The sequence below is a fragment of the Astatotilapia calliptera genome, chromosome 3 (assembly GCF_900246225.1).
Source record: "Astatotilapia calliptera chromosome 3, fAstCal1.2, whole genome shotgun sequence".
NCBI lineage: Eukaryota > Metazoa > Chordata > Actinopteri > Cichliformes > Cichlidae > Astatotilapia > Astatotilapia calliptera.
Genome location: NC_039304.1, coordinates 48,818,921 through 48,844,316, shown reverse-complemented (window position 1 = coordinate 48,844,316; position 25,396 = coordinate 48,818,921). Strand labels below are relative to the sequence as shown.

Here is a 25,396-nt window from a genome sequence, read left to right as displayed (position 1 = left end):
GGACACTCATTCCCCCACCTCTCCCCCCTCCATAGAGCCATCACCACATTCAAACACTTCACCTACAACACCCCCCTCCTCACCCCACACAAAAGAGGATTTCACACCACCTCCTCCCACCACAACTCTTCATATTCATGAAGCAGATGTGAGGAAGCAGTTTAGGAGTCTGAATGCTCGGAAAGCTCCCGGCCCAGACGGCGTGTCTCCTGCCACCCTCAGACACTGTGCAAACGAGCTGGCCCCAGTGTTTTCTGGCATCTTCAACTCCTCACTGCAGGCATGTCATGTGCCTGCCTGCTTCAAGTCCTCTACCATAATCCCTGTCCCCAAGAAACCTAGGATCACTGGACTAAATGACTACAGACCCGTGGCTCTGACATCTGTGGTCATGAAGTCATTTGAGCGCCTGGTTCTCTCATATCTCAAGACCCTCACGGCCCCCCTCCTGGACCCCCTGCAGTTTGCATACAGAGCCAACAGGTCTGTAGACGACGCCATCAACATGGCCCTACACTTCATCCTGCAGCATCTGGACTCCCCAGGAACCTACGCCAGGATCCTGTTTGTGGACTTCAGCTCTGCCTTCAACACCATCCTTCCAGACCATCTCCGAGGCAAGCTTTCCCAGATGAATGTGCCTGATCCCATCTGCCGGTGGATCACTGACTTCCTGACAGACAGGAAGCAACATATGAGACTAGGGAAGAATGTCTCTGACTCACAGACAATCAGCACTGGCTCCCCTCAGGGTGGTGTTCTTTTTCCTCTGCTCTTCTCCCTATACACCAACTGCTGTACCTCCAACCACCACTCTGTCAAGGTAATTAAGTTTGCAGATGACCGTTATTGGACTCATCTCGGACGGGGTGAGTCTGCTTACAGGATGGAGGCTGAATGTCTGGTGTCATGGTGCAGGCATAACAACCTGGTGCTGAATGCCCAGAAGACAGTGGAGATTATTGTGGACTTCAGGAAGCACACAGCTCCACTCCCCCTCATCATCCTGTCTGACACCCCCATCACCTCTGTGGACTCATTCCGCTTCCTGGGTACCACCATCACCCAGGACCTGAAGTGGGAGCCCACCATCACCTCCGTCATTAAGAAAGCCCAGCAGAGGATGTACTTCCTGAGGCAGCTAAAGAAATTCAACCTGCCAACACGGACGATGACGCAATTCTACACTGCAATCATCGAGTCCATCCTCACCTCCTCCATCACTGTGTGGTACGCTGGAGCCACTATCAGGGACAAACAGAGACTGCAGCGTGTTGTGCGCTCTGCTGAGAAGGTGATTGGCTGCAGACTCCCATCTCTGCAGGACCTGTACACCTCCAGGAAACTGGGGCGTGCAGCTCGGATCACAGCTGACCCTTCTCACCCTGGACACAGTCTGTTTGACCTGCTCCCCTCAGGCAGGAGGCTCCGGTCCATTCGCACCAAAACCTCTCGCCATAAGAACAGTTTCTTCCCCTCTGCTGTCGGACACATGAACAATAACCGTATGACTGTTCCCACCACTAACACATGACCCTACGCTGTGTTCACTGCATCATTCCATGTTTGGCACTGATCACCACCTGCACTCATGTATATATCATGTATATATCTATCTACTTAGCACTTTTAATTCTTACTCTTATTTTTATTTTCATGTCTATTTAAACGTAATTTATAACAGTATGTTTGCACTGAAGCACCGCAGCAATTTCCTAATGTTGTAAACCTGCTCAACATTTGGCAATAAAACCCTTTCTGATTCTGATTCTGATTCTGATTCTAATTTGAAGCTGTGAGCTGATGTCAGAGTCGGGAAATGAAGGAAGGAAACACAGAGCCTGATCTGATCACAAAGACCTCTGATGTTTGTCTTTAAAGGTCAGAAACTCTGCAGCCGACCTGGAGCTACAGGCTGGTTCACCTGAAGACCTCAGAGGCTGAACACACAGAGCTCCAGCTGTGCTGCGTCCTTTCAGTGCAATACCAGAGCTGGACACTAGAGGTCACCATTTGATTTAGTGTCAAAACACTGACGCTGACTTGTTCCACACATGAGTGGGAGCCTCTGCTTCCAGTATATAAACATGTCAAAGAGTCTTTTAAAACTAATCTTATATACTTTACATCATTTTAAATATAATTATTTTCTATTTATGTGACTACATGTGTAGCATACATTTGATTTTTAGTTAAATTCATATAACATACATGATAAATATGAAGTGAAAAAAACTTTTTGATAAGAAAATGATTATTTAAAAAGTTTCGGGAACATTGTACATGTACTGTTTTGTATTTAAATGGTTGTAACCTATTAGTGTAATGAACAAAACAGAGTCGTGAAGCACGGCAACAGAATAAAGGCTAAATAATTTGAAGCATAGATGAAATACATTTTATGAAAGTTTGACCATATTTGATCCAAAAGAAGAGGTCAGAGGTCCAAAGTAACCTGATATTTATCATGTATCATTCGCTACATGCTGTCAGTACCAACAATGACATAGTTTTAAATAAATGGCTCTATATAGCATTATCATTACTCTGACTTTCAGGTTGATCTGTTGAACTTGGGGAGAGGTCAGAGGTCAAATGTGATATGATATTGTAAGTCTTTGTACTTTATAAATGTTGAAATTACACAGGACACTTTTAAAAATCATAATTTTTGACTTTTAAGTTTTTTTGTCAATTTTCAACCAACAAATCATAAAGTTTACCGTGAAGACCTCGATGGATGTAAGCCAGATTTTATTGGATTTTTATAACACGATCCTGCTCTACACCCTACAGAGTTTTATCAGAATACATTCAAACTTTTAGAGCTGTTGTGTTTACAGACAGAATGAAATGCAAATGTTGCCAAAAACATGAGCTCTTTGTTGAAGGTACTAAGAAACTCCTGAAACCATTTTGAGCTCCTCTTTGGTTTACACATGATCGGATTCGGCATTGAACTGATGCAATATGCAATCAAGGTCAACCGTCCCTGTGTTCGTCATGCTCAGCGTTTATGTGATAAACACCAAGGAATGTGCAGCAGTGAACGTTAGAAACTGATCAGACTCGAGTGTCTGGTTTCCAGTGACTCGTTAATCATTGTCTCAGTCTTCGTTTCCTGCTCAGCTCCAGTGACTTGTTTCACTTTGGGAGTAACAGATTGAATCACTGTGTCAGCGTCTAGGGTCTTTATCTGTGGTAAGTCTTTTTTTTATTTGTTTGTTTTCGTTTTTCATTTGTTTTGAGTCAGAGAACAAACAAACAAGAACCTTATAACAAAACACTAAAATTTGTTGTGAAAAAAAAAGGGATTTTTTCTAGATGCTACTGAACAAACTCTGAATAAAGTCAGACTGTTGTTTCTCTGTCAAACTGTGAGCACATACAAGATGACAAATGTTTGTCAGTTGTTAAAAGCTCCCACAAAGCTCCAAATGTAGCAGCAAAAAGCTGTATTATGTTTATAACGAACTGTTCTTGGAGTCGTGCAGAGACCTGCACATAAAGCAGGACTTTGTCTCATCAAGGTGACTTAAAAGAAACTCTGAGCTTTCAGTTTTAGTCATGTGCTTAAGTTACACTGATACTGAGCAAGTTAATTTTAAACTAAAAGGTCATAGTCTAAGCTGATCTGTGTTCCTGGTGAGTGTTTGATGGGTCACCTCCAGCCTTGGCTGAGTCTTTGTGCTTTTCTTTAATGTATTTGCCAAATAGAGATAAAACACAGAGCTGACTGACTACAGCAGCAGGTTTCTCAGATTTTCTTTCTGTCAATGCCACAGGCTGGTTCTGATTGGTCTGCTGTTTACAGAGTGGGCGGAGTAAACTCACATGAATAATTTCAGTTTCTTCTTTGAAAATGACTGCTTGATACAAACTCAGGAGCCCAGCTGTCGGAAATGACTGAAGATGAAGCACGTTTGTAGAATTTACTGAGATTAAAGTGTTAAACTGTGACAATCATCAGTTAACACAACTTTGCAGCTGTTTGGGGGCAGAGTCCGTTTCCTCCTCAGAAAAAAAACCTGTATGTTTGGAGGTGTTTGGTTGATTTTAAGCTTTAAGCTCAACAGGTTTATTCTGTACTCTGTCAATCAAAACGAGAGAGCTCACTCTTCTGTGTTTCAAAGGAAGATATAGCAGCAGCTACTACTGTTTACTACACTGTAAAAACCCACATGCCCTTCTCAGGACTTTTATTTATTTGGCAATCATGTTGGCTGTGTTATAGATTGTGACATTTTGAAGGAAATTGTCTTTTTATTCACATTTTTGAACTAGATGTCATCCATACTCTGCTGATTAATCACTTAATCAAATTGAGCACTTTTCAAAATTATAAAACATTAAGTTGTTTTTAGGATTTTAAGCCTTTAAATGACAGCTTAAACATCTGATGTATTCATTATTTATTCAAACAAACTCACAAAAAATAATTTTCCATATAATAAATAGGATGAGGATGTGACATTGGGGCCATTAGATTCTTGGGCATGTCAAAGAACAGCAACAACATTGATTTGATTGCATTATTATTTTTTGTGTAGTGTCTTTCGACATAAAAATGCCCCATTCACTTCTACTGAAACCATATTTTTTTTATGCTCTCTTGTAATACTGTTGTAGTATAAAACCATGCATCCTGTAATGTCAGCATTTTATTTTGAAAAAAAGTTGTATTTTTTGACATTTTGCTGTATTCCCTCTGATTCAACCATTTTGCCATTGTAGGCTAATGCACGAAATTCTTGTCTTTTTGCAACTGGTGTGACCACCAGGGAGCCCCAAGAGTGATTTATATGCACGTGTGTGTGAAACTACTTTTAAATCAACATCTGTTTCATTATTGAGCACATTTATTAGGCAAACTGTACCAGCACTGAAAACTTTAACAACTAAAGATAAGGTCAACAGAATATATGTATAAATTTGAAACTGTGTAACTGATATCACAGGTAAATGGTTCTTAGCAATTTTCTACTCTGAGTACTGAAAGGGCTTAATTCACACAATGTTTTCTCTATGGATGTGCTTTCAATCTTACATGCAAATCCAACCACCAACCTTCAGATTAGCAGATGACCTGCTCTACCTCCTCCAAATCCGCAAAAAACGTCAACAATTCTGTGTTTTTCTGTTAATATGGTGTGCTATGTGTACATTAATGGCTGCAATATAACACAAAGTGAAAAATTTAAGGGGGTCTGAATACTTTCCATACTCACTATATTTATATTATTTTTACTATGCAGAAATCGAGAATGCGTTCAAATGACGGACAGGCTTCTCTTGTCTTTCTATCATGATGTTATCCTTCTTCTTCTAACATGGCATTGTGGAGGTAAGTTGCAGAGTAATATTGAACAATGAACATAATGTTAATGTGGTGAGAGTTTTTGTGTATATGTTTTGGGAGTGTTGCAAGACAACTGGAAGAAAGATATAAAGAAAACACCACCTGGGAAATTGCAGCCCAAGAAAAATTACCCAAAGGAAGTGTAATTATATTACCAGTATTTGTTTATTATACTTTATCCACAGGTCAGTCTCAGATGATTGGTCCAACTGAACCATTGGTTGCAATGACAGGTGATGACATCATTTTACCATGCCAGCTAGATCCAGCTAGGGATGCTGTTGACTTGACTGTGGAATGGTCTAGACGTGACCTTAAACCAAGATTTGTCCACTTAAAGCGGGACGATGCGGAGCTCGTGACTCAGAATACTTTATACTCCAGAAGAACATCACTGCCTGTCAACAAACTGAAATGTGGTGACATTTCATTGAAACTCTCCAAAGTGCAAGTGTCTGATGCAGGAATGTATAACTGCCTTGTTCCTGAAATTGGTGCAGAAACTGGGATGGAGCTCGTTGTTGGTAAGTTGACATCAATACCATTTGCTCTTAAAAAAAAAAAAAGAAAAACATTAAGGGATGGGATACTGACAAATAACAGAAGCTTACCTTGGATGACAAGATGGATATTCTACTGGGAAGTGAATCATCTACAGGAGCATATAAATTGAATACATTTTGGGAAAGACAGATTATTTCTTACTTGAGCTAACATAGCTAACTGGATTGAGATTTGGACTGACCAGACGCATGGCATAGTTTATCGAGTTCTCAAGAAGTGCAGTTTACTAAGAGGAGAGAGGTGTGGAAGATAGTGAGGGTATTTAGAATTAGAGACATTTCATAGGGCATTAAGGCAAATGAGAGGAACATTTGGGCAGCTGGGTGAAAAACTACAAAAGAAAAACAGCATTTGACCTGACCAGATGGACATTTAACCCTTTAAGACCTACCATAGAACCAAGTCCGCCAGAGCTTATATTATATTTTTATATACTGTAGTGCCATATAGCATTTCAAGTTGCTATACATCAATACAACAATTATAGCCCAGATTTTAATAATATGTATTCATTAAGTGCATAGTAATTACATAAATTGTAAAAAAGTGCAATAAACTACCAAAAAAATGAAAATCGTTTTTGTTTTTTTAACATATATTTCTAGTTAGAGAAATTTAAGAGGCTTATCCCCCAAAACTGTAAACACAAAAAAGTTGCACAAAATAGTTTCCCACCACAGGAAATTTATTTTGAGTGTCTTCATATTTTTATTTTTGAAATACACCAATTTTTATATACTGCAGGAAAAACGAAAATAAATATTATAATGCAAATTTGCAAAAAAGCAGCATATGCATCAAAATAAACTATTTCCAGCAGTGCAATATGAGTCCTAAGCATCTCAGAAATGACACAGAAAGTCATAAAGTCAAACATAACTTTTAAAAACACCAGTATAGGCCCTGAGGCCCTGATGGTAAAAAAGACTACATTTCCACGAAAATGACGTCACTTCCGGTTTCGGGCAGGTAATGGCGGACATGCAAAAGTTCACGCTGACGTCTATTCCAACGTAGGAAGTGTTATGAACAGCTGATCGGATCGGCAAAGCGTGTTTCTGGAATATTATGTTTTTGTTCCTGCAAGTGCTTTTTATGCAGTTTTTGCAAAGCTTTATGTGGAAGGAAACCGTGACCTAGGACAAGCTGATGGCATAAGATGTAAGTACAACTCCTCCGGTTTCATATGCAAAAAAAATTATTGCGCCAGCTTACGTGGTTGCAGTGCTACCGGGATTTAAAAATAGTTACGTAAAACAGAGCGTGCCCGCTCCGACCGGCTCTAAAGGGTTAAATATGTAACAGGATTAAATCGGACAACCACAATGGATCTTTAAAAGAGCATAGTAGTATTTATAATTACAATTTAGGCCACTGTACCATTTCAACAAAAAGCTATATGGCGTGACCACAGAGTAATCGAAGGTAATCGGGAAGGAATTTGGACTAACATGAACCCTTGAAATAATTCAAAAATGTTTTAATTCTTAACTTTGCATTCCAAATAACTTTTATCCTTATTTCCCCTGTAGGTTCTGTTTCTTCTGTAGTCATGGAGATATCCAAAGTCAAAAATGAAATCTTCTTTAAATGCAAATCTAATGGCTGGTATCCAGAGCCTCACGTGTTTTGGCTGAACAGTCAGGGAAATGAAATCACAGCTGAATCTACAAACAGTGACAAAGGTTCTGATGGCCTCTATACTGTCAGCAGCACTGTGACTGTGAACAAGAAACAGACCTACAGTCTCACCTGCAGAGTCCAACAGAAGTACATCAACCAGACTGAAGAAGCACATATCCATGTATCAGGTAGAAAAATGATATATGCCTGACTCAGGGCTGGACTGGGACAGAAAATCAGCCCGGGCATTTTGACTAGAGACTGGCCCACCAGAAATGGTGCCAAAAAGCCTTTGAATGAAAACAAACCCTGTTGTGACAGTGATGTAAACTGTCTTGTTGGTATATATGTATGATTTCTATACATTTTACATCAGACAAAAACTTTGGTTGTAAGATTCAGATAATTATTTGTTAAAAGTGAGACATTTTAAATGAGAATAAGAAAGAAAAGTATTTCTTTGTGCCCCCCATTCCTGTTATTTTCCCAAACTGGGCCCCGGGCAAAACTTTGCTAGACCCGCCCCTGCACAGTTTCCAGCTGTCAGCTACGTAGAAAAGGATCCTCTCAGAAACAGTTCATAACTTCCCTTTAGCCTATTGATGTCACCTAAAAGGTAAACCTGTTTCTCCATCACCTGTTCAGCTCTGATGATTCAGTAAGGACATCTCCTGGTTTCATCTTCATGTTTCCCTCTCACCACATATCCAAACCGATATCACGACCAGCAGCTTTACAGCTGTGGCTCCAGCAAACATCAGCTGATAGTAGAAATTAATATTAAATAAATTCTATCAACAGCTGATCAAGCTTAAACATGCTGCTGTTGTTTAGCGCGACATCCGCTGGTTTCCTCTTTCTGGCGCAAAGTGGGCGATAAACAAGAGTGAATGGTGTCAGAAAAGCCAATCAGCCGATCATTGATCAGTTTCATGATTGAAGTAGCAACAGGAGAGGGAGGGGGAGAGAATGAGAGAAGAAGAAACAGCTGTGCTTTCTGGGGGGCAAAATACCTCCAGCTTTCTGTCTTTTTCATTCTAGCTGAAGTACAGGACAAACTTTGTTTCTTTTCAGCTCAATACGAAACGCGTAATATTTTCTCTGAATACGAGACGATTCCGTTTTTTAGGGAACGGTTGGCAACTCTAATAATTAACCTTATGAATAAAATAAAATTCACTATCAGTAGTAGCACCCACCAGCTGTATAGAAACTCTGTCATGCTAGCTAGTAGCAGTACGAGTTATTGTAACTGACTGTAAAAAGTCAGCACAACGAAAATAAACAATAGCTAAACTTGGTTTATATCTGACCCAGATAGACTGCAGGTCATAACTTCTTACCTGAACTTCAGTTCACCTGTGGCCGTCTCAGGTCTCTCCTCCTGCTTCCCCTCCTTTCCCTCATCCACCTGCTGGCCTCAGTGGAAGCTCCGCCATAGCCACCACCAAACAACTGAGCTATTTTTACACATCTGCCAACATCTGGCCAATCAACCACCTTTCATTGTTTATACCGTTACAAAAGACAAACAAAAAAAAAACCCATCGGCCCACCGCGCAAATGCCCAGTATGCCCGATGGCCAGTCCACCTATGGCTTGACTTCATTACTTATTCACATTACTTCTTATTTACAGACAGTACATTCTGTGTGCTTTCTAATTTAAGGTGATTTCTACTTGGTCCAGTGTAATCCTGCTGTTCCGATTACTATCAACCTAGCTGTTTGCTTAATATTGATTGGTACAACAGTATTACTAATATGGAAATCCGGACAAAAGAAAACCAGTAAGTTCTAACTTTATCATAATTTTCTGACAAACGCAGATAATCATTAAATTCATGGATGCATTAGTTTGGAACTTTAAACATGTACTGATTACTAAATTTATCCCTACCTTTGGAACCAACGTAATCTATATTCTTTTAGTGTTTTAGTTTAAAATGTTTCTTAAAAACACAATATATATATCTACCTGATATTTATTAGGTTTCATTAACACTGTTTCAGTGCGAATTATTTAACTTTTTGTGTGATGCTGTTTATGATTTCATTTTCCCCTGCAAATGTGAAATTTTGGGGGAAAAATGTTTACTGTAGCAAGCAAGTCTGTTTTTTTAGCTCTCAGTGATATTACTTTTCAACATTTTTTTTTTCATTTTTATTCACACAGAAATCAGCAAACATGATGAGGATGAAAATGAACTACATCAAACAGAGATGGAGGAAAAATTACAGAGAGAATGTGAGGAAAAGAAAAGACTTGATGGTGAGTTGCAGAACAAGGAGGAGGACTTAAAACATGTCAGACAAACCATTGAAAAACTGATGGAACAGAAGACATTTCTGAAGGACCAGAGAGAAAAACTCATCACACTACTGCAGGAGGACAAGGCAGGGATGAAAGAGATCATGAAAAGGTTGGAGAAAGAAACCCCATTCCTTGACAAAGAGAGAAAAATGAATAAGCGTGAAGATAAAAAAACTGACCTGGAAAAGAGAACAGAAGTACATGAAGAACTGTTAAAGATGACAGAAAAGCTAATGGAGGAAACCGAGAACATTATAATCCAAATGACAGAAAGAAAGGGAAAACTAGAAATAGACAAGGAACAAATTATTAAACACTTGAGAAAGAAACACAAAGACATAGAAGAGATTAAGAAGAAACTGTCAGAGAAACAAGCGAGAAACACTGAACAGGTGTGCAAGTTTTTCTTGTATATATTTCTTGCTAAAATCACATGTACCAACTGTCGTGTTGTGTTCAGTTTACATTTCCAGTGTCTTCAATTATAAACCTAACCCGTTTTTTTGCTTTTCTTCCTCAGCAAAGGACAGAGTAACACGACAAAAAAACATGGATTTTGCTGGGTTTTTTTCTCTTGCTGTCGTTTTGCAATGTGATGCCTAATGTTTCTTTATTTGTTTGATTTAAATTTATACTATATACTTTTAAACAAGAAATGCAGTTTGACTGTATTTTATCATAGGAGATAAACATTTTTGTGATTCTTTAAATCTTTTGTCTTTGTGAAAGTAAGAATTACACTGTGAAAGCAAGAAGAAAATATGCTCTCTGTATTGTCATGAGACCTGGGGTAGAAAAAGATTAAACTCCCCAAAAAACAAAAAAAATGAAAGAGATTTAGAAGAAACTGTCAGAGAAACAAGCGAGAAACAATGAACAGGTGTGTAAGTTTTTCTTTAATATATTTCTTGCTAAAGTCGCACGTACAAACTGTCGTGTTGTGTTCAATTTATGTTCCCAGTGTCTTTAGTGTCTCTCCTTTTTTTAATCAGCAAACGACAGAGTAACAAAACAAATAAAACATGGGTTATTTTTGTCTGTGCTGTCATTTTGCAATGTGATGCCTGATATTTGTATATTTTTTTTGCTTTAAATTTATATTATATACAGTTTAACAAGAAATGCATTTTGAGTAAATTTTGTCATAGAAGATTTTATTTTAGGCAGCACGGTGGCACGGTGGTTAGCACTGTTGCCGCGCAGCAAGAAGGTCCTGAGTTCAATTCCAACATCAGGCCGGGGTCTTTCTGTGTGGAGTTTGCATGTTCTCCCCGTGTTTGCGTGGGTTCCCTCCGGGTACTCCGGCTTCCTCCCACCGTCCAAAGACATGCAGCTTGTGGGGATAGGTTAATTGGATAATCCAAATTGTCACTAGGTGTGAATGTGCGAATGAATGTGAGTGCGACTGGTTGTCTGTCCCTGTGTGTTGGCCCTGCGACAGACTGGCGACCTGTCCAGGGTGTAACCCGCCTCTCGCCCTATGACAGCTGGGATAGGCTCCAGCGCCCCCCGCGACCCTGAAAAGGATAAGCGGAAGCGAATGGATGGATGAATATTTTATTTTGTTTCTTTAGAATAAAATAGAAGAGATTCAGAAGAAACTCACTTGATGAACATCTGTCTAAGAAGTCAGATGTTTATTTTACTTGAATTTTTTTTCTCTTTGAGTTTAATGAATATGCTAAAATACAGAGGGAGAATCACCAATTAACTTAATATGCACACAGAAACAAGGAAAAATTTCAAATGTCACCCAGAAAGATTCCAGTTGAACATGTTAATTCTATAAAAGCCAAGACAATAAAACATGCAGTATGTTGAACTGTAAACTGTAAAGCTGTATTTATAAAAACAAACTATAACTTCTAAACAATAGTGTTTTATTAAGGTGTACACGGCAAGTCCAAGAAGAAGAGGAAACAATTTACTATGTACTATAAACACTATTATTAAGCAGCAGTTTTTCAAAAACATCGTTATGTTCAGACTTTACTGAGTAGTATTTGGGTAAAACCTAAATGGATTTTGTAAAGTGGACAGAATAGGAGAGACTACAATGATAATATTTTCCATTAACTAAAAGTAATGCTCTTGAAAGTGCTAATGTGTTACAAAAAAATATTGATGTGTTTATTATTTAAGTTGATTTCTAATAATAATTTTACTGTTATAATTTATTCTGATGATTTAATCATCTAAACTGATCCGTGATGAAAACACATCTGTGTGTAACCATGTAATCTTATCTTGGTGGGGACCAAAATTTGGAAGTCAGCCATACTTGTTGGGACCAACAGCCCTTATGAGGACCAAAATCCCGGTCCCCACAAGTTTGAAGGCATTTTTGAGACTCAGAATGTAGTTTCAGTGACTGGGTTAGAATTGGGTTTAAGCAGCTGGCATTTGTTCCTCCTAAGACGAGTAAATATAAAACCACAAATAAAAATAGTCACCCCACATCTACTAAAGATAGCTTTCAGAAGCACAAACAGAGCCGAGAGGCGAACACATTCAGAAAAACAATGAAGAAATATTATAGTTTTATTTGCAAAATTTGCAAATAAAACAGCATATGCATCAAAATAAACTATTTCCAGCAGTGCAATTTGAGTTCTAAGCATCACAGAAACGATAAAGAAAAGCATAAAGTCAAACATGACTTTAAAAAACACCAGTATACGCTTATAAGGCCCTAAAGGTAAAAAAAAACAAAAAAACAAAAAGCAAAATGGCGTCAATTCCGGTTTCGTGCAGGTAATGGCGAACATGAGCTAGTTCGCGCTGACGTCTATTCCAACGTGTTACGAACATCTGATCGGCTCGGCAAAGCGTGTTTCTGGAATATTATGTTGTTGTTGCTGCAAGTGCTTTTTATGCAGTTTTTGCAAAGCTATATGTGGAAGGAAACTGTGACCGAGGACAAGCTGATAGCATAAGATGTAAGTACAACTCCTCCGGTTTCATATGCAAAAAAGTTATTGCGCTAGCTTACGTGGTTCAGATTCTACAGGGATTTAAAAATAGTTACGCAAAACAGAGCGTGCCCGCTCCGACCGGTCTTAAAGGGTTAACTTGTGTTCTTAAGAATTATCTTCTTGATAACACACATCCATACTTTGTAAGTTATCCCATTTCTTTTTGGCCTGCAAGGGGGAAACTTTCCCCTCTGGGCCCATCTTCTCCAGAATTATCCTGATCACACAAAATAAATAAGAGAAGAGAGGAAACCATGGCAACTACTGTATGTTAATCCCTAGATCCACAAGTTTTCACTGCAGAACACCAGAGGAGTACCGTAAATTGATTTATTCTTGTATATAATTTATTGTGTTCTGTATACGTCACTACAATGTGATTTGGAAAATGTCTAAATATACCGACAACAGGCACTTCCGCGGCAATCTCTTCAATCGGAGGACCCTTCACGTCAATTCCCGACGCGAGAGGGGTACCCTGCGCGTCCATAAGTGCAGCAGAGGGAGCCTGAGCATGCGTCACAAGTTTGACGAGTTGGGAGTGAGAACGTGTTGCCATGCCAGAGTGGCCAAAATCATTACCCCAGGGAAGAGGTGATCATTATCTCTTCATTTTAATAAATTGAGCCGTTCTTTGTTCTCCACAACAATATTACAAAAAGGTTAATTCGCAAAAATCACAATTGGCTGTATGTAACCAGCAATACATCAAAGTTTGGTGCAAGGGGCACCGAAGAAAACTATTTGCAAAAGATGTATACAGTGAATATTAAAATGTTTAAAAACTAATCTGATATATCTGACATAATTTTGAGTATAATTAGTTTCTATTTATGTGGATATTGTACATGTGTAGCATTCATTTGATTTTGACTCAAATACATTTACATTTTTAATGGTAAATACCAAAAAAAAAGTGTTTTTATAAGAAACAGTTTATTTAAAAACATTCAGGAACATTGTACATGTACTGTTTAGTATTTAAGTGGTTGCAACCTGTTACTGTAGTGCACAAAACAAAGTCATGAAACATGTCACCAATATAAAGGCAGTAGAATTTGAATTATAGACCAAATACAATTTATGAAAGTTTGACCATATTTGATCCTAAAGAAGAGGTCAGAGGTCCAGAGTAACCTGATATTTACAAACCCCATGTATCATTCTCTACATGCTGTCAGTACCAACAATGACACAGTTTTATATGAATGGCTCTATATAACATTATCATTACTCTGACTTTCAGGTTGATCTGTTGAACTCAGGGAGAGGTCAGAGGTCAAACGTGACATGATATTTAAAATCTTTACACTTTATAAATGTTGTTACACAGTGCACTTGTACAAGTGTACAAGTTTTAAGAATTTTGTCAATTTTCCACCAACAAGTCATAAAGTTGACCTTGGTGGACGCAAACCAGATTTCAATGGATTGTTATAACATCATCCTGCTCTACAGCCTACAGAGTTTTTAGAGCTGTTTACAGACAGAACGTAATGCAAACACTACCAAAAACATGAGCTCCTTGTTGAAGGTAATAAGAAACTGCTGAGCTATCTACACATGCTCTGTAGTGATCTGATGCAATATGCAATCAAGGTCAACCGTCCCTGTGTTCGTCATGCTCAGTGTTTATCTGATAAACACCAAGGAATGTGCAGCAGTGAACGTTAGAAACTGATCAGACTTGAGTGTCTGGTTTGCAGTGACTCGTTAATCATTGTCTCAGTCTTCGTTTCCTGCTCGGCTCCAACGATTCATTTCACTTTAACAGCAACAGTTTGGATCACTGTGTCTTTATCTGTGGTAAGTCTTTTTTTATTTATTTGTCTGGTTCTTTGCTGTTTTGTTGTTTTGTTTTTTGATTCAGAGAACAAACAAACAAGAACCTTATTAAAAACACTGAAATATGTGGTTAAAGAAAAAAAAGTGATTTTTTTTTTGTTGTTTTGCTGTCAAACCGTGAGCACATACAAGATGAAACATGTCTGTCAGTTGTTAAAAGCTCCAAATGTAGCAGCAAAGTGTGAGAAAAGCTGTATTTATGTTTATAAAGAACTGTTCTTGGAATCGTGCAGAGACCTGCACTCAAAGCAGGACTTTGTCCCATCGAGGTGACTTAAAAGAAACTCTGAGCTTTCAGTTGTAGGTACTCATGTGCCTAAGTTGCACTGCTATGGAGCAGGTTAATTTTAAAATAAAAGATCATAGCCTAAGCTGATCTGTGTTTCTGGTGAGTGTTTGATGGGTCATCTCCAGCCTTGGCTGAGTCTTTGTGCTTTTCTTTAATGTATTTGCCAAATAGAGATAAAACACAGAGCTGACTGACTGCAGCAGGTTTCTCAGATTTTCTTTCAGGCTGGTGCTGATTGCTCTGCTGTGTACAGAGTGGGCGGAGTCAACTCAAATGAATTGTTTCAGTTTCTTCTCTGAAAATGACTGCTTGATACAAACTCTTGAGAACAAGCGTCAGTTTACTCCTCAGAAAAAATCCTGAAAGTTTGGAGGTGTTTTGTTGATTTTAAGCTTTAGAGTCATCAGGTTTGTTCTGCACTCTGTCAATCATAGCTAGAGAGCTCACTTTTCTGCTTTCAAAGGAAAATATAGTAGGGGCTGGATGGGTGAGAGCACTAGTCCAAAGACTCACAGTTCATGCTGAAAAAAAACCCAAAAACAAAACCGGTTACCCTGATGATGACATATCACCCGCAGTCAGTTGTGGGAGTGTGAGAGTCAGGCATTAGTACAATGTCAGAAATGTTACTCTTGTCAGTGAACCACAGGAGTGTTTGGCTGCGTTATAGCTTGCATCATGGATTTTTGCCAGAAATCTTCTTTTTTAAAATCTAGAGTCTTTTAGTCTTTTTCTCATCAATAGTCTGCTTATGCATTTTGCACCATTTCGATACCTTTGTGTACAAAAATCTACAGTCTCAAAATCTGCCAGAAAAACCTCAACCAGCAATATTTCTTCTGCTTTTTTTCATATATCACTTGTATTAATGTATTCACAAGTATTAAATTATCTTCTGGATTTTAAGCCTTTAAATGCCACTTTAAATGTTTGAATCATTTACTATTTATTGAAAAAACTAACAATTTTTTTTTTCCATGTAATAAATAGCATGAGGATGGGACATTGGGGATGATTAGGTTATTGGACATGTCAAAGAACAGACACAAAATGGATTGTATTGCATTATTATTTTTTGTGTAGTGCCTCTCGATACAAAAATGCCCCATTCACTTCTACTTCTGCCGTTGTAGTATAACACCATGCATCCTGTAATCCCCATGGGGATCAATAAAGTATCCATTATTATTATTATTATTATTATTATTATTATTATTATGTCAGGATTTCCCTAGCACCTGTAAGAATAATCTCTGTCTGTATGTTCTTTGCTGATTCCAAGAAGGATCCACAACAGTGAACAGAACTAAATTATTGAAGGCAGACTCATCGATGCAATTGAAGAAGAGGACAAGAGAAAAACATAAAAGTCCTTCCTCACCAGTCACAATATTTAAAATAATTTATTTTTTAAATAAATGCATGATCATTTGTGGTTTCTACTTATAATCCTGATATACAGTTATACAGTTAGTTAGTATACAGTCTTGGTGCTCAGAAGGAGGACATGTAACTCACTGCCATGGTGGTGGCTGTGAATGCAAAAAGAGATGAGAAGACAGCTCTCGCCTTTGTCAGCTTCAGCGTTGGAGGGAAGCTCCGGCTTCTTTGCCTTGATATTCCCTACCAGTATTATTCATGCTCTGCTGATACAGAGTATGGATGATACTGGGCAAGGGAGTAGGTTATGAAAAAATTATAACAAGTAAGTTTGACAACCTGGAGCCTCCTTGTGTTGATAAGGACAATTGAGTCGGTCATCAAATCGGAGGTTGGTGCTTACTACCTGACGTGGTGGCCCTGAAGATTGGTTACCCATTATGCTCATCCCACAGGATGGGATGAGGATAGATTCCCCTTTGGACTGATACACATCTGCTAGGATGAGAAGTCATGTGTACTCAAATCTCTTCACATCACTACATCCTGACATCGAATGCCTAACTTGAGGTTTGTCATTTACATAATCAACAGCATCATGTCAGGAGAGAAGAAAAGGTCAAAAGAAGAGGCCACATGATAGATTTTTAAAATTGAATATCTTGTGGGCCCTGGCATCATGCTGGGGGATGCCTGAATGAAGCACAACATCTACGCCACGTAAAAAAAAAAAATTGCAAGTACAAGTATTGAAGTATAAGTAAAAGTTCAAGTATTGTATTTTGAGGAGAAATTTATTTTGAGCAAAGAAAGGCTCAATTTGAGTGAACAAAATTTATTGCTGCGTGCAAACAGTGTATTTCAGTGTTTGCTATTATCCATATACACATACAGTCCCTCTAGCTCTGTTTTTGCATTTGCTCTTGGTCAGATCTCTGGGGACCTGCTCGCAGTGTGTCGCTCGCACTCTCAACATCTCTGCTCCCTGCATGTTCAACTCTTTCTGCACACCGTTATATTTGTACTACAAAACCAACCAATAACAGACTTGGATGCAAAAACTTATGATTAGCTGTTTTTGTCTCCAATCAGCTTGCTCGCTACTGCATTCTGGGAACACTGTCCAAAATGTATCTAAATCCAGTGGCGTGGTTTGGTTTAAACTAGCTTAAAACCAACAATAGTCTTAAAAATACATACTGTAAAATAAAATGATTAAACATACTAATCAAAAATGGGGCGGTTTCTCAAATTTCAAGCAAACGAGCCCGCACTCGCGTTCAGACTTCGCAAGTCCAGACTTCCTGAGAACGCCAGTTTTTACTGCCATTCCCTCTTAATTTAACTGTGATTAATATTTGCAATTGAAATTACACATGATGTAGATTTTTTTTTAAAAGATAACTTTAAAAAGCACTTTGGCCAAAATTCGCTTTTACATATCATGTTTCATAATGTCTAATAAACTTCATACAGTTAAGCACAATGACTCACTACATGACAGAAACACAAGCTTAATCTCTCTCTCAATAAAAATTGTACACATGTATGCCTGAATAACAACAAACAGGTGAGACGTTAGAACGCTTTTGTTTTTATTTTAGTAGACACACAAAACTGACAATAGATGGCTGGATTTTGGAAGAGAATTGAACAAATATTTAACATATAATCTGATCATTTTTGTAGCAGCCTTCAGGATCTCCATGTATTAACATGCTGTTATTGCTCCCGGTGAAATGTTTCCTCCTGAATTTAAATATTTTTATGTTAGATTTAATTCAGAGTCAGCTGTTTAACTAAGAAGAACATTTTACATCAGGAGATATGACGGGTGAAATTCAGAATATTCTGACAGCTCTCCAAGTAAGACTTGAAAATTAAATAAAACGGTCCAGATATGAAGCTGAACTTTAACCTCAGCCAAACCTATTTACTCAGGAACAAATCAAACAGTGAAATAAACCAAACATTAACATTTAGAAGTTATCTAAGCAACTTGTATATCATATTTAACCTGAGTAGCGAAAGACCGAGAGGGGTTTGAAAATGATGCGCTGGGATTCTGTGCCTTTACCACCCAGTCAGCTGGTGGGTAAAAGCCATCTCGAAAAACGTCAGAGCACTTTTGCAAATATGTGATGTCTTGATAAATCAAGCAGATATTTGAAGTTTACACAGCAAAATTCTCACCTGAAAGTATCTTAAAAGTGCCAGGGCTCAATGGCCCGTGAAAAAGGAATGGACTCAAGCACAGAACCAAAAACTGGACCTAAGTGACGGGCGATGGAAACTATAGGAGATAATAATCAGAGTGGTCCACGGCGTTGTAAATTAATCTAAGATTTCAAAACTAAGAGGTCTTACATGGCTGCAGGTGGAGATTAGCTGGAGGAGGAGGTGAACTAGATGAAGGTGAGTACAGAGTGCGATGTGGGTGTGCAGGGAGGCAGGCAGGTGAGGATGGCAATTTGTGAGTGAGTTTTACCAGCAGCAGCAGCAGACCAGAATCCTGAAACGTGACTATGGCGAGAGTTGGAAAATATATCCAGGTGCCGACTAGAGAAAAGGAAAAAAGGGTTAAGCAAAACACACTGAAGAACACAAGACAAAAATGTGAGGGAGGGAACTGACTATTGTGAGCAGACAATCTGGTAAAGGTTCATTTTGAGCGCTGGTCATAAATACTGCTGGAGTATTTGCCAACAGGTGAGGAGCAGGGAGGAGCAATGAGAGCTCCACCCAGGGGAGGAGAGCCGATGCTGTGGAAAATTACTCAGACTCACCCAAAACATGACAAGAAGTTTATTTTGTGATCCAGAAGAAGTAATATTTCAAACTTTTTAGCCGCGTTCCTCCGCCATTGCCTTGTTTGAGTTTTGGACAAAATGCATTCTGGGATATTTGTCTGGGGTTAGCTACAGTAGCTAGCGAGCTGATTGGAGACCAAAACAGTCAATCAAAACTTTTTTGTGGGGTCAATTTTCTCTTTAAGAAAACACTTATTTTTAAAATTGCCAGCTGTGCCGTAAGTGAGCTGAAGCTCTTTCTCTCAGATGAGGAATGGCCATGGTGGCAAATGCAACTATAGCTAAGAACATTTTTTTACACCCTTATCAATTAATTTTATTTGATGGAATGGCTCATGCAATTACTGAAGTGCTGCTCTTGCATACATACACCAAGAAAACTGTATGCATTATATCTACACTTTAAACATAAATAGATGTGTTTCTATTTCTTTTCTGTCTTCTTCTCTCTGTTTTCACCTAACACTCTACTAACTAACTAACTGATAAAACTACACCCTCAGTTTCATATCACTCCTTGTACACAGTTAGTTATATTTGACACCTTTCACAAACATAATGTCCTTGTTCATTCCTAAACTCCTCAACACGGAACTCACAGCATGTACGATGTTGAAACATATTCAACTGTTAAAAAACAGCTTTGACTTAAACTTTCAATTTGATTAATTTGTTCATTTAAACAAAGTTCAACTCATTTTATGAAAAGAACTGACCTTTGATAATAAAGTCAACACAGGTTATTGTTTAACAGAGGGTTGGGCTGAGAGTGCACATTGTTTTATTACAACCTACTTTCTTTGAGCTGTGGGGATGGTTTTAAGCAGTTCAACGGGTATGTAGATTTTTACCATATAAGCTACAATGTAATCATTTCCTTCTTTATTTATTTTGATTATTTACTTACTTTACTTACTAAATTATCTAGCAGGTGTTTATAATACATAAAATCTGATTAATCACATGAGCATTTACAGTTACCAGAGGCACAAAGAGTGTGTAAGCGGAAACATTTTTTGTAGTGAAGGAATGAAAGTAACATAATTATTATTTTTGGAAACTTGTGTATTCATAAATATTTAGAATGTGTATTTTTAATTACATGCTGTTATTGGTAGCTACTTAGAGAGTTTGCAATTTGAAAAAAAAAAATCCATATCTTCTATCAGCATTAAATAGACAGTAAGTCTATTAATTGCAGACAGGACAATAGAAACCATGACCTATGCACAGACACAGCTTATTGGAGGAGGACCTCATGGATATACTGAACTCAATATTACTTGTGTCTCTTGTCTCTCTACTTTCATCGCTCTATTAATTTGATCTCTTTAGCGGTTACTAGTAAGAGTAGATGTGGCAACCAGAAAATGTGAAAGAGGCACAATACAACAGCCAATGTTTTATCACTGTTTATCAACAAAAACATACTTTTGTGCAAATTTTCACAGACCTTTGATTTTGTAAAAAGTGCTTTTGTTATTTTGCTTGTAGTATAATGACTTCGTAAAGATGAGTAACTGGGCTGTGTCCAGATGTCATGGTAGCTCTCATCAAGAGCTAAGAAGAAAAAGTCAACAATTCCCAGCTTGTCTTTCAATTGAATGTCCAGATTTCCTGCAATGTTGTTGATCTCTCTTGTTACTGTTACTCCTGGAAAGGAGCATATTTCCAAATGATTAAAAATAAATTTAACATAATTAAATAATTTTTTCAAATGTGATATTACCGTGACACTCTACAAATCAGTCTTTCACTGTTTCATTTTTTCTATCAGAGAATGGCTTAATATAAAAAGGTGTGTGTTGCTATGCCCCCCCCCTTTTTGTTGCAGACATCTAGAATGAGTCCTATAAAGAATAAACATCTCTTGGTTTTGCATCATGTTGTTGCCGTCCTCCTTTTTCTAACACAAACTTGTGGTGGTAAGTTGCACACAAACATTTATAAAATACACAATTTAAAGTTCTTACCTGTAGTCTTTCACAGACGATGGAAACACACACTGTAACAGCACCAGTTTATGTTGATGTAGTTAAATAAATCAATTACATATCTTGCTCAGACTGATCTTCACAATTACTAAACTGCAGAATTTGTTTGTGTCCCTAAATTTGTTAGGTCAGCATCAAATGATTGGTCCAACTCAGCCAGTAGTGGCCATGATTGGTGATGACATCATTTTGCCATGCCATCTGGAACCTGCTGTGGATGCTGTTGACCTGACTGTGGATTGGTCCAGAACTGACCTCAAACCTAGATCTGTCTATGTGAGGCGAGAGGGTGTGGAGCTTCTGACTGAGCAGAATCCTTTGTACACAGGAAGAACATCACTCTCTGTCAACAAATTGCACTGTGGAGAGTTTCAATGAAACGTCTCCACAGTAAAACTCTCTGATGCAGGAACATACAAATGCCTTGTACCTAAATTTAATGCAGAAACTGTGGTGACGCTTGCTGTAGGTAAGTTTCATTTAATTTAGATTAATTTCTTCACTTTACAATTTAGATGTGAAGAAAGTCTTTAAGCAACATATATATTGAGTGGATAGGTACAAGTTAATTTCAGTCTATATACAGGAACTTTGAAAAGAGAAAATGGAATAAATAAGAAAGATTATTAGAATTTTGACCAGTTAGATTGGCACAGTTGATGTCACATAGCATTGTGCCTCTCTATAAGCTTAAAAGGACAATTTGAGTTAAGGTCAAAAAGAGAGACATTTGGGCGAACTGTAACTATTTTAAGAATCTTTTTTTTAGATATATATTTTGGCAACTACATTTCAATATTTTGTCTTTCATTCTTTTCTTTGTAGGTTCAGTTTCCTCACCAGTCATAGAACTCACCAATGTCAAAAATGAAATGGTGTTAGAGTGTAAATCTAATGGCTGGTATCCAGAGCCTCAGATGTTGTGGGTGTACAGTGAGGGAAAACCCATTTCTGTTGAACCTACAAAGAATGTCAGAGGTTCTGATGGCCTCTATGCTGTCAGCAGTAAAGTGACTGTGGAGAAAGGACAGAGCTACAGCTTCACCTGCAAAGTTCAACAGAAGAATATCAGTCAAATCAAAGAGACACACATTCACGTTTCAGGTAGAAATGCTTTTTTTTATATCACTCACATTAATTTTCAGTTACAGAAAGTAGAATCTAGTATATTTTGTCTCCTTGTATTTACAGGTGATCTCTTCATGGTCCAGTCTAATACTGCTGTTCACATTACCATCAACTTGGCTGTCTGTTTAATAAGCGTCGGGACAGCAGTAATCCTAATATGGAAATGTGGACAAAAGAAAACCAGTAAGTTCAAACTACATTGTACTTTTTACCCCAACCTTAAATTATCATCAGGCCTTTTTAATGTCTGGTTTTAATGTAACTGCCTTTAAAATTAAGGGCTAAGAAGTACAAACGTGATTCAAATAAAAATGACACAAAGACATAAACAGTTATGTTAAAGGCGCTCGAGGGAAAACAGTGGTTAGAGACTGCAGAAATTATAGTGATTTACTAGCAAAATTGGAGGCTCTCAGCAACTTTACTTTTATAAAGGAATATAACCCTGTGTCCTGTGTTGTAAAGAGATGTGTTAAGACATGCAGAATTGTTCCCATCAGTGCAGACTGACTGAGATTGATTGCAATATCTTGACTCTCTGTCTGCATTTATGAACTAAGTGTCAATTATTGGCAAGTGGTTGCCCGTCTGTCGGAGAGTAACTAGACTTCGTTCAAGTCACGCTGTGATTATTTGTTGGCAGTTTGCATCCCATTAGCAACCTGTGCAATTGCCTTGTGATCAGAAGTGGAGTATAGACCACCCTCAACCTCTAGAAGAACACCTGGTTGCCACAACCACCTGCTGAATGTGTAGAAATTCCACACGAGGAAGTTGCCTTCCTATTGTTTTCCTCTAGTGTGACTGAGACATTTTGGGGGCAAAGGTAAAGATATTTGAGGAAATCACCCACTGTGAAATTATAGTTATAGCAACAATATGAATTAAAACTTTTTGTGTTTTATCCTTGTTATAGGAATTGCGACCAAAATGTCACGTTCTCACTCGTTTACTCATATAAACAAAGCAGTGAAAGAAAATTAAATGTGAAAATTAGATATGCATGAATAGATAGATGTGATTTTGAATAAAATTGGCGAAACCTCTCTGATTCACACGTAGCAGTTTCAGTACATCTAATGTTATTTTAAATATCCGTCTATATCTATAGTAATGCTTCAAACTCTTTATTTCCATTTATATTTGATTACTGGTATAGTAAATTAATACTGTCAACACGTGAACACATAAAAATGACTAATATGTTGTCCCTATTTTCCAAATATTTTTTTTCCTGCAATTTTAACACACAGAAATCAGTATACATGATGAGGACAAAAATGAACTACATGAAACAGAGATGGAGGAAAAATTACAGAGAGAATGTGAGGAAAAGAAAAGACTTGAAGATGAGTTGCAGAACAAGGAGGAAGATTTAAAACCTGTCAGACAAACCATTGAAAAACTGATGGAGCAGAAGACATTTCTGAAGGACCAGAGAGAAAAACTCATCACACTACTGCAGGAGGACAAGGCAGGGATGAAAGAGATCATGAAAAAGTTGGAGAAAGAAACCCCATTCCTTGACAAAGAGAGAAAAATGAATAAGCGTGAAGATAAAAAAACTGAACTGGAAAAGAGAACAGAAGTACATGAAGAACTGTTAAAGATGAAAGAAAAGCTAATGGAGGAAACAGAGAACATTATAATCCAAATGACAGAAAGAAAGGGAAAGGTAGAAAAAGACAAGGAACAAATGATTAAACACTTGAGAGAGAAACAGAAAGACATAGAAGAGATTAAGAAGAAACTATCAGAGAAACAAGCGAGAGACAATGAACAGGTGTGTAAGTTTTTCTTGTATATATTTCTAGCTAAAATCACATGTACAAGCTGTCGTGTTGTGTTCAGTTTACATTCCCAGTGCCTTCAGTTATAAACCTAACCCGTTTTTTTGCTTTTCTTCCTCAGCAAAGGACAGAGTAACACAACAAACAAAACATGGATTTTGCTGTTTTTTTTCTCTTGCTGTCATTTTGCAATGTGATGCCTAATGTTTCTTTATTTGTTTGCTTTATATTTATACTATATACTTTTAAACAAGAAATGCAGTTTGACTGTATTTTATCATAGGAGATAAACATTTTTGTGATTCTTTAAATCTTTTGTCTTTGTGAAAGTAAGAATTACACTGTGAAAGCAAGAAGAAAATATCTGTATTGTCATGAGACCCGGGGCCCGTTCTTCGTACGTCGCTTACTACATCCAAGATCAAATGACACATCCAAGATCAAATCATCGCGCTAACCGTGAGCTCGCTAATCCGGTTCCCCGAACACACCTGCTGTTGACGATTACTACAGCTGGACGCAGGAATGTGACATCACTGGGTGTCGTAAAAGGGGCTACGCATCGATAGTAGAAACATTGATCGGCAACCCGCTGATTGGTCGGCGAAAATGTCGAAGGGGCGCGCTCGGTATTTTCCGGCAGCAGAGCAAGAACTCTTGAGTGAGGGATTTCATAAGTTTCAGAGTTTAATTAAAACGCAAGAGAACACTGCAAAGGCTGCAAAAGCAAGGAGAGAGGGCTGGCAGAAAGTTGCTGACAAATCAAACTCGTAGGTAATTTAATAATAATAATAATAATGGATTGGATTTATATAGCGCTTTCCAAGGCACCCAAAGCACTTTACGATACCACTATTCATTCACTCCCACATTCACACACTGGTGGAGGCAGCTACGGTTGTAGCCAGGCTGCCATATCGCGCCATCGGCCCCTCTGGCCAACACCAGTAGGCGGTAGGGTAGATCTATCATATGACACTATATTGTCCAATATCATATGGCATTATATTATATTATAATATGTTATATTATATCCCCTTTCACATTAGACCCACAACAGGACCCACAAGAACATGGGAACAAGTAAAAGTGGAATACAGGAGTATTCTACAGAATGGTAATATTTATCTCTTAGATTGCTTTGCGTCTCTTGGCAAGGTAATACTGGCCTGTAATACTCTGTTAGTTTGTTCATAACAGCAACCAAGAAAAGGGCAGAGGAAAAAAAGACAGGTGGAGGTCCTGCACCCCCTCGTCAACAAGTTGGTTAAGTAAATAATACCCTCACGGGAAAATCGATATCTCGCAATGAGCACACTGTCGCGC

The 25,396-nt window shown here is 38.1% G+C and overlaps 1 protein-coding gene and 1 pseudogene across 1 annotated transcript; both read left to right on the top strand.

Annotated features, from left to right (window-relative positions):
- The first annotated feature begins 3,172 nt into the window (after window positions 1-3,172).
- Window positions 3,173-10,945, top strand: LOC113019638 (butyrophilin subfamily 3 member A2-like). The gene is made up of 7 exons (XM_026163403.1): window positions 3,173-3,201; window positions 5,256-5,344; window positions 5,545-5,883; window positions 7,456-7,734; window positions 9,216-9,335; window positions 9,722-10,251; window positions 10,380-10,945. Exons 2-7 carry the CDS (start codon window positions 5,275-5,277, stop codon window positions 10,392-10,394), a joined length of 1,353 nt encoding a protein of 450 aa, XP_026019188.1. The 5' UTR covers window positions 3,173-3,201; window positions 5,256-5,274; the 3' UTR covers window positions 10,395-10,945.
- Window positions 10,946-14,590: 3,645 nt separating this feature from the next.
- Window positions 14,591-24,059, top strand: LOC113015337 (butyrophilin subfamily 3 member A2-like; annotated as a pseudogene).
- The last annotated feature ends 1,337 nt before the right edge of the window (window positions 24,060-25,396 follow it).